At 34.5% G+C, this 14,708-nt stretch overlaps 1 protein-coding gene across 10 annotated transcripts in view; it reads right to left on the bottom strand.

The window, feature by feature from the left end:
• Window positions 1-14,708, bottom strand: part of LOC105470402 (solute carrier family 9 member C1) — a 134,916-nt gene that overhangs the window by 67,830 nt on the left and 52,378 nt on the right. For all 10 annotated transcript variants that reach the window (XM_011722371.3, XM_071092430.1, XM_011722372.3 and 7 more), the window contains 3 exons: window positions 11,906-12,072; window positions 9,374-9,499; window positions 2-99 (listed from right to left, as the gene is read on the bottom strand). In XM_011722371.3, the coding sequence (XP_011720673.2) occupies window positions 2-99; window positions 9,374-9,499; window positions 11,906-12,072 (391 nt within the window). The remainder of the gene's footprint in view (window position 1; window positions 100-9,373; window positions 9,500-11,905; window positions 12,073-14,708) is intronic.

Genomic DNA, 14,708 nt, shown 5'->3' with positions numbered 1-14,708 from the left:
CTTTCCCTTCTTCTCACCAAAACTTCCTGCTGCACCTACCAACACCTGGACAGCACTCTGGGACAGAATCTCATTCTTGTATTGTCTCTGGTAGCTTGCCTAAAAGAAATATTAATTCAAGTCATTATATAGCATGAATAGCAATGACTACTTATTACAATCTTGATGGGAAAAAATGTGTGATAAAGAAGTAAAAACACTCAATCTAATATGTTTGTAAAAAGAATCTTTCTATGGAGTTCAGATTATAAGATTACTGGATAAGATAGGTCTTGGCTTTGGGTGGAGCCACACTGGTTCTGAAGGAAACTAGAGGTCTTCTAGACATGGAATTAGGTTTTCAAAAAATAAACTGAACTTGTTGGCAAATGAGTTTGGGAACTGCTGCAAGCTATATCCACATCTCAGAAGTTAATAATGAATATTAAAGGCTCTGAGAAACCCTACAGTAAAAAAAAAAAAAATCCTACTACACGTCTTTATTTAATTGAATTTTCTCAAATATTTCCGCAACAAGGCTCTGCTGCCTCATCTGTGATAAGGATTAAAATTATTATAGCTTTGTAACTTATATAATTATTTATAGAAAATTTTATAATTTATAAGGAATATTATAATAAGAGACTGCTACTGTTTGGCAGAATGCAGTCACTTCTTCATTCAATACATATGTAAAGACCCTTCTGAGCTTCAGGGACTATGTCTGATGATGTGGAAACCAGTATCTGATACTGTTCCTGGCATCCATGTGCTGAACACTGTTGAGAATCACTGTGTAGACCAACTTCCTTAACTGAAATTTATTATATGACCAAAGAATTCTAGGTTCTGCAGCAGGGATTCTCTCTGCATGATCAGTTTTGAATATTAAACACTGCTTTGTTTTGGGGAAATACTAGAAAGAAACAGCAATGACATTTGAGGATGTGGGATGAAAAAACTTTTCCCATAATTACAGGAATTCAATAGAGTAGCACTCTTCTCCTTAAATATCATTAAAATATGTTTAAAACAATATTAAATCAAAATATTCTTAGTATCCTCAAGATAAGAATAGTATTTTGTGAAAAAATGAGGAAGCTGAAGATTATATGGATCTCGTGAAAGCTTAGCAATACAAATACCAAAGCAATTAGATACCAGAAGATGTTAATTGTTAAATTATCTTTCCCAATGGGAATGCAGAAACCAAATCAACAAATCAAGATAAGCATGAAAATATATCTAAAATTAAGAAGAACTCAGAAGATATTAAGTGAAATGAGGATCTAGAGAACAGAGTAGAGAAATCCAATCTACTTTGAAAAGTGGGATTTCTTGATTAAGACATAACAATAGCACAAAATCAATGATCGAAATATAATAGTAGAACCCAAACATTTGAGGCAATAAATCAAAAAGTTACGTGGAGTGTACGTTGCAGAAAACATAGAATATCACAAGTGAAAAAGAGGTTATTCAGTCACCATAAGTTTCCCCTTTTATAGATCGGGAGAATAAAAACTAAATAGATAAGTCCTTAGTCACATATCATATTAATAATAAAAAGAAGACTCAAAATGAAGTCTCCTTCATTTATTTTGTGGGTTCTTGAACACCATATTTTCCTGAAATAAATTAAAATTGGGAAGTGACTAAAAGACATGGCCTCATAACATTTTTAAGTTACAAGGAAATAAAAATAACTCTACAGGTATCCAAACAAAAAAGAAAGCTGTATTTAATTTCATAAATATTAATTTATTAATTGCATAAAAATCATCCATTTGTCTTCATATAAATGTATCATTACTTGGATAAAACTCCTATTTTTTGATCTGAAACATCTTTAAATATTTACTAATCAATTTTTTTTCTATAAAATTACACTAGAGACACTAGCCAAACCATTGAAAAATACATTTCAAAGATATTCTCAACTGGGAATATTATCGGAAATAATCAGTGAAAATTATAATATCAATATATTAAAGAATGAAATATGTAATTAAATATATCTATAAACGGCTTCTTGTTTATAAGAATAATAAGCATAATCGTTAAAACAAAACTTAAAGTATAAAAGTGAAAAGAAGGGAACTCCTTCCTTGCTGTAAATGACGAGTTGATGGGTGCTGACGAGTTGATGGGTGCAGCACATCAACATGGGACAAGTATACATATGTAACAAACCCGCATGTTATGCACATGTACCCTAGAACTTAAAGTATAATAATAAAAAAAAAAAAAGAAGGGAACTACTCTAGGAGACTAAGGCAGGAGGATTCTTTGAGCTCAGAAATTTCAGACCAGTCTGAGCAACATAAAGAAACCTTTTTTCAAAAAATAGAAGAGGAGCACAAAGAGGTTTCAGAACATTGAACTAAATTCATGTTCCAGCCATGGGTACAAGGCCTAGTAAGCAATTTTTTTTTTTAAATGAACGTAGAGGTAGATTGAGAAAAGGGAAATGAAAACATGTGGCTACTCTAAACGTACATCTAAAAGTACATCTATAGTTAACATTTTAGTTAGAAAGTTAGAGAGTATTATTGACATTTATATCATTTGTAAGGCAAAATTAGATACTTTTTGAAGTTAGTTTATCAGACAGAAATAAACAAAGAATGATATATATCTCAATACAAAAGAAACAAAGAAAGGAAAGTAGGCACGCAAAGGAAAAGAAAAAAAGAAAGAAAAAGAAAGGAAATTAAACAGCAAGAGAGGAGTGAAAGAAGAGAAGAATTGAGTTATCAAAATAGAAGAGCTATTAGATCCTATAATAAACCTGAAATACTCCAAAGACGTTCAGATTAATTAATTGAGTGAATATTAATTGAGCGCCTACTATGTACTACACATTGTGGGATTCACTGAAGACATTCAGATGAATAAATCACAGTCTTTAGCCTAAAAAATATTACCTAGGTTTACTAGATTTGCCTACAAGGAAAATTAACTATACTAAAAAGCAAAATTTCAAGGATAGCAGCATATGAGCTGAGCTGCTGGCTAACCAGCCCCTTGCTTTCCCAGAGTGAAGATCAGCCTGGAACACTGCCCTCAAGGGAGTAGCACCTGAGAAGAGATTCTGACTGACCAGTCCCTGCACTTCCCCCAGATCACAGATGATCCTGGTTCTCTACCCATGGTAGCATAGCCAGCTCCCTCATTCACAAGGGAGCAGACCCCACATAGGTATACCAGCCACACAAACTTCTGCAGCCTAAGCAACTGAGGCACTCACAGGCATCAATGACATTGACTGTAACTGAAGAAACTGTATTGAGGCTATGCTATTGTATCCACCCAGTATAAAGCTAATGCACCCTACCCAACTGATACCTTGGGACATATCTGCAGGTGAGTCTTTCCCCATGAAAGCCACTATACAAAATTGAAAGAGGCAAGTGTTTCACGAGATCTAAAGACATCAATACAAGGACACAAAAAACATGAAAAAGCAAGAAAATATCTCACTGTTAAAGGAACACAATAGTTCATCAACAACTGGTCCCAAAGAAATGGAAATGCAGAAACTACCTGAAAAGGAATTTACAATAATGATATTAAGCAAACTCAGCGGACACAATAAAATTAGAAAAGCAATTCATTATGTGAATGAGAAATTCAACAAAAAGATAGATATTATTAAAAAAAATAACCGAACAGAAACATTGGCGCTAATTCAACGAATGAAAAAAAATACAATTGAGAGCTTTGATAACAAACTAGATCAAACAGAAAGAAAAAATCTGTAAACTCGAAGCCAGATATTTTCAAATAACCATGTCAGACAAAAGAGAAAGAACAAAGAGAAAAAGAGAAAGATACATAGATAAGAAAGAAAAAAAAAGAAAGAAGAGAGAGAGAGAAAGAAAGAAAAGAGAAAAAAGAAAGAGAAAGAGAGAGAAAGAAAGAAAGAAAGAAAGAAAGAAAGAAAGAAAGAAAGAAAGAAAGAAAGCAAGCAAGCAAGCGAGCAAGCCAAAGAACCCAAGAGAGCTCATGGGACCTATGGGACATCATTACACAAACACATGTTATCATTACGGGAATCTAAGAAGAAGAGATGGGAAAAGGCATAGAAAATATATTTAATAAAGTAATAACAGAAAGCTTCCAAGTTTTTGAAAAGATATAGACATCTAGATCCAGGAAGGTCAAATATTCCCCAAAAGTTTCAACCTAAAAAATTATTCTCTGAGGCACATTATAGTTAAATTGTCAAAAGTCAAAGACAAAGAGAGAATTTTAAAAATAGAAAAAGTGTCAAGTCACATATGAAGGAATCTCCATTAGAATATCAGCATATTTCTCATCAGAAACTTTATAGGCCAGAAGAGAATAAGATAATATGGTTGAAGTGATGAAAGACCCCAAAAAAAAAACTTTCAACCAAGAATACTATATCCAGAAAAGCTATCCTTCAGAAATCAAGTGTTTCCCTGACAAATAAAACCTGAGAGAATTCACCATCACTAGACTGGACTCACAAGAAATGTTTAAAAGTCCAATATCTGGAAGCAAAACAACAATAACTAAGATTGTAAAAACATGTAAAAGCCAATGATAGAGCAGATACACAAATCTTAAAGAAAAAGGAATCAAATCTTATTATTACAGAAAAACACCAAACTTCAAAGATAAACAAACAAAAAGAAATACACACCAACTCCCCCCAAAAAAACCAACTAATAAAATGACAAGAATAAGTCTTCACCTTTTAATAATAACCCTGAATGTAAACTAATTAAAATTTCCATGTAAAAGATATAGACTGGCTGAATTGATTAAAAAATAAGACCCAACTACACACTGAAGTGACACCCAACTAAGTCACTTCACCTGTAATGACACCCACAGACTGAAAGTGAAGGGGCGAAAAAAGATATTTCTGGCAAACAGAACCCAAAAATGATTAGGAGTAGTTATATAGCTATACTTATAACTGATAAAATAGACTTTAAGTAAAACACTGTAAGAGAGACAAAGAAGTTTACTATATAATGATAAAGGGATCAAATCAGCAAGAAGACATATAAATACCAAAAACCAGAGCACTCAGATACATAAGGCAAAAATTATTAGATCTGAAGGAAGAGAAAGATTCCAATACAATAATAGTTGGGTCTTTAAAATCCCGCTCACAGCATTGGAAGGACTATCTAGACAGAAAATCAACAAAGAAACATTGGATTTAAACTGCACTATAGACAGAACATTTCATTCAAGAACAGCAGAATACATATTCTTCTCATCAGCACATAGATCATTCTCCAGAATAGAGCATGTGGTAGGTCACAAAACAAGCCCCCCAAATTTTTAAAAAATTAAAATTATACCAAGTATCTTTTCTGACAACAATGGAATAAAACTGGAAATTGGTAACAAGAGGAACATTGGAAACTGTACAACCACATGGAAATTAATCATGTTCCTCAACCACTGATAGATCAAGGAAAAAAATTAAGAAGGTAATTCTTTATTTTGAAACAAAAATAGAAACACAACATACCAAAACCTATGTGATATAGCAAAAGCTGCACTAAGAGGGAAACTTATAGTAATAAACTTCTACATCAAAAAAATAGAGGGCCAGGAGTGGTGGTTCATGCCTGTAATCTCAGCACTTTGGGAGGCTGAGGTGTGCAGATCACTTGAGGTCAGGAGTTTGAGACTAGCCTGGCCAACATGGTGAAACCCCATATCTACTAAAATTACAAAAGATAGCCAGGTGTGGTGGCAAGCGCCTGTAATCACAGCTACTCAGGAGGCTCAGGTAGAATTGCTTGAATCCAGGAGGTGGATGTTGCAGTGAGCCAAGATTGTACCACTGCAATCCAGCCTGGGTGACAGAGTAAGACTACATCCCCCCTCCTCCCCACACACACACAAAGTTTCAAAAACAACTTAATTATGCACCCCGAGGAACTAAAAAAGCAAGAACAAACCAAACCCCAAATTAGGTCAAGGAAAGAAGTAATAAAAATCAGAAGTAAAATAAGTGAAATTGACACCAAAAATAATACAAAAGATCAGAAAAACAAAATGTTGTTTTTTAAATAAGAAAAAATTAACAAACCACTAGACTAAGAAAATAAGGAGAGAAGATACAAGTAAATTAAATCAGAAGTGAAAAACTAGACACAACAACTGAGACCACAGAAATTCAAAGGATCATTACAGACTATTATGAACAACTATACTCCAACAAATTGGAAAACCTAGAGGGAATGGATAAATTCCTGGACACATAAACCTACTGAAATTGAGCCAGGAAGACATAGGAAGTCCGAATAGACCAATGAAGACTTACAAGATTGCAGCAGTAATATAAAGTCTCCCAAGAAAAAAATATTTTTGAAAGGGAAGAATTCTTCCAAACTCATTTTTTGAGGCTAGCATTACCCTAATACCAAAAGCAAAGAACACAACAAAAAAGAAAACTATAGGCTAATATCCCTGATGAATACAGATGCAAAAATCCTCAACAAAATACTAGCAAACAAAATCTAACAGCACGTCAAAAATATTATACACTATGATCAAGTGGGATTTATCCCAGGAATGCAAGGATATTTAAACATACACAAATCAACACACATGAGACATCACATTAACAGAAAGAACAAAGCCATTTGATCATCTCAATAGACTCAAAAAACATTTGATAAAATTCAGTATTGTTTAATGATAAAAACTCCCAACAAAGTAGATATACAAGGAATGTACCTAAATACAATAAAACCATATATGACAGATCTACAGCCAACATCATGCTGAATGAGGGTAAGTTAAAATCTTATATTTAGGAAAGCTAAAGACTCCACAAAACAACTCCTAGAACTGATAAACCAATTTAATGAAGTTGCAGGATACAATATTAACAAACAAAATTAGTAGCATTTCTACAGACTAACAGCTATGTGAAAAGAAATCAAAGCATACATCCCATTTATAATAGCTACCAAAAATACATGAGAATACATTTAACCATGAAAGTGAAAGGCCTCTACAATGAAAACTACAAAAGATTGATGAAGGAATTGAAGAGAACACAAAAAAATGGAAAGACATTCCATGTTCATATATTGGAAAAACAAATCTTGTTAAAATGACCATACTCCCTAAGAATCCTACAGATTCAATGCAATCCCTAGCAAAATACCAGTGATAGAGAAAACCTTCCTAAAATTTGTATGGAACCTCAAAAGACCTCCAGTAGCCAAAGCAATTATGAGTGCAAGGAACATAGCTGGAGACATTATAATACCTTACTTCAAAATATACTACAACCAACAAGCTATAGCAACCAACACAGTATGGTACTTGCATAAAAACAGGCACACAGACCAATAGAACATAATAGAAAACCCAGAAATATATTTTTATATATATATAAAAAACCTATTTATAGCCAACTGATTTTCAACAAAGTCATGAGGAACGTACACTGGGGAAAGAAGAGTCTCTTCAATAAATAGTGTTGGGATTAATAGTCACATGCAGATGAATGAAACTAAACCCTTGTCTCTCCTTTATATGAAAATAAACTCAAAATGAATTAAAGACTTAAATGTAAGACTCATAACTATGAAATCACTAGAAGAAAACGGAGGAGAAACACTTCAGGTCATTGGACTGGGGATTCCATGGCTACAACCTCAAAAGCACAGGAAACAAAAGAAAAAATGGACACATGAGATTATATCAAACTAAAATATGACTGCACAGCAAAGGAAGCAATCAATAGAATAATGAGACAACCTGCAGAATGAAAAGAGATATTTGCAAAGTATTCTTCTACTAAGGCATTAATATCCAGAATAGGCAAAGAACTCAAACTACCCAACAGCAAAAACCAACCAACCAACCAACAAATAGTATGATTTAAAAATGAACAAAGGATCTGAATAGACATTTCTCAAAGACACACAAATGGTCGACAAGTACATACAAAATTTAACATCGCTAGTCAATGGAAAATGAAAATCAAAACCATAATGAGATATTATCTTTTCCCGGCTAGAATACAATGTTTATATATGGGGAATGTTTATGGCAGCACAATTCACAATAGCCAAAATAAGCAATCAACCTAAGTGCCCATCAATAGACGAATGCATACAGAAAATGTCGTATATTTACACAACAGAATACTATTGAGCCATAAAAATGAATAAAATGCTTTCATTTGTGGCAACATGGATAAGACTAGAGGACATTATGTTAAGTGAAAGCAGTCAGGCACAGAAAAATAAATACTGCTTGTTCTCACTCATACGTGGAAGCTATAAAAGTTGACCTCATAGAAGTAGAGTAGAATAGTGGCTCCAAGAGGCTGGGAAGGGTAGGGGGACAGGCGAGCTAGCAGGAGTAGGTTGGTTAACAAATACAAACTTGCAGTTAGATAGGAGGAATAAATTCTAGTGTTCTACAGCAGGGTGATTACAGTAAACCATAATCTACTGTATTTTTTCATATAGTTAGAAGACAAGATTTTGAACCTTCTCAACCTAAAGAAACAATAAAGGTTTGAAGTGATCTATATGCTTATTACCCTTATTTGATCATGACACATGTATACATGTATTGGAATATTACATTATGCCTCACAAATATGTATAATTATATGTCAATTAAAACAACAGCAATAAAAATTACCCTCTTGACCCTAAATTTACATTTCATATTGGAATAAAATATTAGTTTGAAAAGGTAAAATTTCCAACAGTTTGTATGCTGCTGTGTTACAGAATTTCTCTAATTTTTAGCCAAGATTTGAATGAAAACATAATACCCTCTTCTGTCAGTTATTAGAAGATTTGGCTGTATCATTACATGAAAAACTGGCTTGGATCCAGACATGGGCAATGTCACAGAACTCATTGCCTAACACATCTGAAGTTTAACCCCAGTTGCAATTTCTGCCATTGGGATCTGTGAAATTGCCATTTCTTCATAAATAAACCACTCTACTTAAGCTAATGTGAGTGAATTTCTTTTCTTTCTTTCCTTTCTTTTTCTTTCTTTCTTTTTCTTTCTTTCTTTCTTTCCTTCTTTCTTTCTTTCCTTCTTTCTTTTTTCTTTCTTTCTTTCTTTTCTTCTTTCTTTCCTTCTTTCTTTTTCTTTCTTTTTTCTTTCTCTTTCTTTCTTTCTCTTTCTTTCTCTTTCTTTCTTTCTTTCTCTTTCTTTCTTTCTCTTTCTTTCTCTCTCTCTCTTTCTTTCATTTTTTTTTTGCGATCAAGCAGACTCCTAAGACAATGTCAAACTTCCCTTTGCTTTTGTAAACAATCTATTAAGTGAGCATGATCAAGATGTCTTTATAAAGGAGGAATTTTCCAGTATAATTTTTAGCCAAAAATAATTTCAAAAGAGAATAACACAGTACCATTTGTGCCGACAAGAGACGCCTGTTGGCCAGCTCCATTGCTTCAATGTTAAGGATCTCATCTATTTCCTTGTTACAGTGTGGACATTTCACCTTCTGCTGTTCTGTTGTTTCTTCTTGGTTCAACTAAATAAAACATAAATAAAAGAACAAAAAACACATGAATATTAACACATTGTTTAGCATAATCCACAAGCAGTTTTTGTACCAGTTTGCTTTCAAAAATGGTAGCAAATCTACTCAACAGCAAAAACAAACAAACAAACAAACAAATAGTATGATTTGAAAATGAGCAAAGGATCTGAACAGACATTTCTCAAAGACACACAATGGTCAACAAATACATTAAAAAATTTAACATCACTAGTAAATAGCAAAATGAAAATCAAAACCATCATGAGATATTATCTTTTCCCAGCTAGAATGCAATGTGAGTGAATTTCTTATAGAAATTAGACATATATTTCTTACAGAAATAAATACAGAAAAATGTTCAGATCCTCATCATTTGCTTAGATGTCTAATCATTTGCTCAGTTATAGAAGGTAAAATAATTGTCAGTTTTGTGGGGGGGAGTTATATCATATCTTTACTTTTACATGGCATTATTAACAGTTTAAAAAGCTATCACATATATGATCATGCTTTACACTAGCAGTTTTCAAAGTGTGGTTTCCCAGCAGCATCAGAATCACCTGGGAATTGCTAGAAACGTGCATTCTCAGATCCCACCTTAGACCTACTGAATCATAATTGGAGGAGTGGGCAGCAATCTGTGTTTCTAAAACCCCATTTGAAAATTTTGCTGCAGCTAAAACTTGACAACCACTGCTTTAAAATGATCACTTAATGTAAAATAGAAAGTGAACACACATAAAGGAAATGGGAGTATGAATAATTTACAGATGAGAAACTGAAGCTTAGAGAAAATTGATGATATGCTCGAAATTACAAAGCTATTAAGTGAGAAAACTAGGCTATAAAGTCAGATTTTCTGATTCCAAGGTCAGCGTTCTATCTTTAATACTATAATATCCCTCATGTTTGCATCACAGAAGGGAGAATGTAGTCATTTGATCCTCTGCCTTCTGAAACAGATCAAGTACCAGAGTGGTGGCCCCAACACTGGCTTCTACTTTAGAATTAGCTGGATAGTGGATTTAAAATATTCCTGGGGCCCTGCTCAGACCACCTGCATAAAAATCTTCAGAGAGCAGGTGAAAACGCTATCGTTATTTTGAATAAGCTTTCTAGATAATTCTGATGCAGACAAGTCAGCAAAAGTTCACAATCAGGTATTGGAAGCTACTAGAGAAATCCTTGGGTATGACACGGTACTTGTTCCATCCAGAAATCCTGGCAGTATTCCTGCAGGTACAATGGTTAGTTCTGAATTCCTATCTGGAGCTTTAAGCACTGTTTCAGTGGATAGGAAATGGACTTTTTCAGAATTCTACTTCATAGAGACTAATTATCTCACCTAAGCACTCCTAGAACTCGGCCCCTCATATTGTGTGATGCAAAAAAACAAAAACAAAAACATTGTAAAAACCATTGAAAATTGGACATGATGTAGGACATGGAAAAGTGCAGCAGCTCTGAGGACTCCAGGACAACTTTTACTATTTCCCTTGAGGGAAACCATGACAGATGAGTGTGCTGAGTGTTCTTAAAAGAATAAGTCTGACTGCAGATATCTTAAAGCATATCTCAGAAGCAGAAGGTGACATCTCGCACAGCTAAACTTATGGTATTGGCTTTGAATTCTATTTTATATTAAAAATATTGTTAACCATAAATTAAGGTCTAGCAAATGCTTAGATATACAATAGCCTAAATAAACAAACAAAGGCCCCTGGCCCCTCCCAATTTGGTCAAGAACTAGCCATTTTCTAAGGTTCACTTTCATATACACACACACATATATATAATTTTTCTTTTTAAGAAAGGGTTTCTCTCTGCTGGCCAGGTTGGAATGCAGCGGCACAATCATGGTTCACCATAGCCTCAACCTCCCAGGCTTGAGTGATCCTCCCACCTCAGTCTCCCGGGTAGCAGGGACTACAGGTGCACACCACCACCCAATTAATTTTTGTATATTTTATAGAGGCATGGTTTTGGCATGTTGCCAGGCTGGTCTCAAACTCCTTGGCTCAAGCAATCCACCTGCCTTAGCCTCCCAAAGTGCTAAGATTACAGGCATGAGCCACTGTGCTGACCTATGATGTCTTTTAAAAGGATCTCCAGTACACAGCTTCCTCTTTTGAATTTAAACATATGTATTTTAAACATAAACATAAAACATGTATTTTAAACATATGTATTCAAAGGGGTTATGACTTCTACTTTGCCCCACAGTTACCATGAAATTCCTTAACACCCCCCCTTACTACTTGGTTAAATAGAGTTATCAACACGACTTCTCTGTCAATTACAAACGTTAAAAATTGTGAATTAATATTTATGATCTGATATATACTTCAGTGTAATCAAATCTGCATTAAAGCAATAAAAAAGATATTACTTGCTTACCATGTATGGGTTTTCAAGTATAATTGCTTTCTCAATCATGTTCCAATCAGCATTAGCAAGATCTTTGTCAAATTTAAGGACAGAGGCTACAGACTTGGTTAGCTCTTGAAAGTGCTGAAATGTGCAACAAACTGATTTATATTTTGTTGACGTGGCATCACGAAGACCTTTGATACAAACACACATTTGATACATAGTAGAAACACCACCATTTTGATATGGGTTAGAAAGCTTCCTTTTAACTTATTGTCACTAATCTTTAAGTAAAATTTCAACATAAATTGTTTAATAATGGGAATACTAAAGAGTTAAAAATTTTCTGCTTTCATATTTCTTCTCACAGAAGGTGAGGCATGTAATAGTAACAGCTAATGTTTATTGAGTGCTTACTATATTTTGCAAAAGCATATTTCAGCACTTTGCATGCATTACGTTTTTGGTTATCTGGCCACCTTTTGAGGTGAGTCCTTTTTCCCAGTTTGATATATGAGGAAACAAAGAAACAGAGGTATAATGGTTAGTTTCATGTGTCAACTTGACTGGGCCACAGGGTACCCATATATTCAGCCAAACATTCTGGGTGTGTCTGTGAGAGTGTTTTTGGATGAGGGTGACAGTTAAATTGGTAGACTGAGTGAAGTACATTGCCTTTCCCAGTGTGGGTGTGGCTCATCCAATCTTTTGGAGGCCTCAATGAAACAGAAGTCTGAACAAGAGAGAATTTGTTGTCTCTGCCTGATGGGCTTTGAGAAGGCACTTCAGTCTTCTCCTACCTTCAGACTTTAGCTGGAACTTGTACCATTGGTTCTTTTTGTTCTCAGGCCTTTGGAATGCATACTTTGGGACTTAGCTTCTATAATTGCATGAGCCAGTTAAGCACATATGATAAATTATCTGCATTATCTTTTAAGACTCCAATCTCTCAAACTATCTTTTTGTTTTAGAATACATCCAGTTTCTAGCTTCCTAAGAAATTTAGCACCTGTTGTGTTTTCTGAAGATCATTATGTTAAGTGAAATAAGCCACACACAGAAAGACAAACATCACATATTCTCACTTATTTGTGGGATCTAAAAATAAAAACAACTTAACTCATGGACATGGAGGGTAGAATGATGTTTAACAGAGGCTGGGAAACGTGGTGGGGAATGGGGGCAGGTGGGGATGGTTAATGGGCACAAAAATATAGAAAGAATAAATAAGACTTACTATTTGACAACACAATAAGGTGACTATAGTCAATAATACTTTTACATTTTAAGAATAATTTAAAGAGTTACATTTTAAATTTTAAGAATAATTTAAAGAGCAATTTAATTGTTTGTAATTCAAAGGATAAATGCCTGAGGGGATGGATATCCTATTCCCTATGAAGTGCTTATTTCACATTGCATGCCTGTACCAAAACATCTCAGGTACCCCACAAACATATACACCTAGTATGCACCCACAAACATTTTAAAAATAAAAAAGAAGAAAATCGGCAGGGCGCAGTGGCTCAGGTCTGTAATCCCAGCACTTTGGAAGGCCGAGGCGGGCGGATCACTAGATCAGGAGATCGAGACCATCCTGGCTATCACGGTGAAACCCTGTCTCTACTAAAAATACAAAAAATTAGCTGGGCGAGGTGGCGGGTGCCTGTAGTCCCAGCTTCTCCGGAGGCTGAGGCAGGAGAATGGCGTAAACCCGGGAGGCGGAGCTTGCAGTGAGCCGAGATCACGCCACTGCACTCCAGCCTGAGCGACAGAGCGAGACTTTGTCTCAAAAAAAAAAAAAAGAAGAAAATCTCCACAACAAAGAGAAATATCTAAGAATACGGCTAACCAAAGAGGTGTAAGATCTCTACAAGGAGATCTATAAAACACTGCAAAAGTAATCAGAGATGACACAAATAAATGGAAAAACATTCCATGCTCATGGATTGAAAGAATCAATATCATTAAAATGGCCACATTATCCAAAGCAATGTACAGATTCAACACACTTTCTATTGAACTACTAATGTCATTTTTCACAGGATTAGAGAAAAACAGTTCTAAAATTTATTTGGAACCAAAAGAGAGCCCAAATAGCCAATACAATCCTAAGGAAACAGAACAAAGCCAGAAGCATCACACTACCTGACTTCAAACTATACTACTAGTCTACAGTAACCAAAACAGCATGGTGTTGGTACAAAACAAATACATAGCTCAATGGGACAGAACAGAGAACCCAAAAGTAAAGCTGCATGCTTACAACCATCTGATGTTTGACAAAGATGACAAAACAGACAATGGGGGATGGATTCCCTATTCAATAAATGGTGCTGCAATAACTGGCTAGCTGTGTGCAGAACAATGAAACTGGACCCCTACCTTTCACTATATACAAAAATTAACTCAAGATGGATTAAATATTTAAATGTAAGACCTCAAAGCCCTAGAAGAAAACCTAGGAAATAACTTTTTCCACATCAGTCTTGAGAAATAATTTTTGGCTAAGTCCCCAAAACAATTGTAACAAAACAAAAATTGACAAGTGAGACCTAATTAAACTAGAGAGTTTCTGCAAAGCAAAAGAAACTATTAATAGAGTATACAGACAACCTACAAAATGGGAGAATATATTAGCAACCTATACATCTAACAAAGATCTTATATCCAGAATCTACAAGGAACTTAAAGCAACAGGCAAAAACCAATAACCCCATTTAAAAATTGGCAAAGGTTAAGTGCCCATCAACAGATGAATGGATAAAGAAAATATTATACATATACATAATGGCATACCATTAAACTATTTTAAAAAATGAGGTCCTGT

This window comes from Macaca nemestrina, chromosome 2, assembly GCF_043159975.1.
Source record: "Macaca nemestrina isolate mMacNem1 chromosome 2, mMacNem.hap1, whole genome shotgun sequence".
In the NCBI taxonomy this organism is placed as follows: domain Eukaryota; kingdom Metazoa; phylum Chordata; class Mammalia; order Primates; family Cercopithecidae; genus Macaca; species Macaca nemestrina.
The sequence above is the reverse complement of the archived record's forward strand: the minus strand, read 5'-3'. Positions and strand labels throughout refer to the sequence as shown.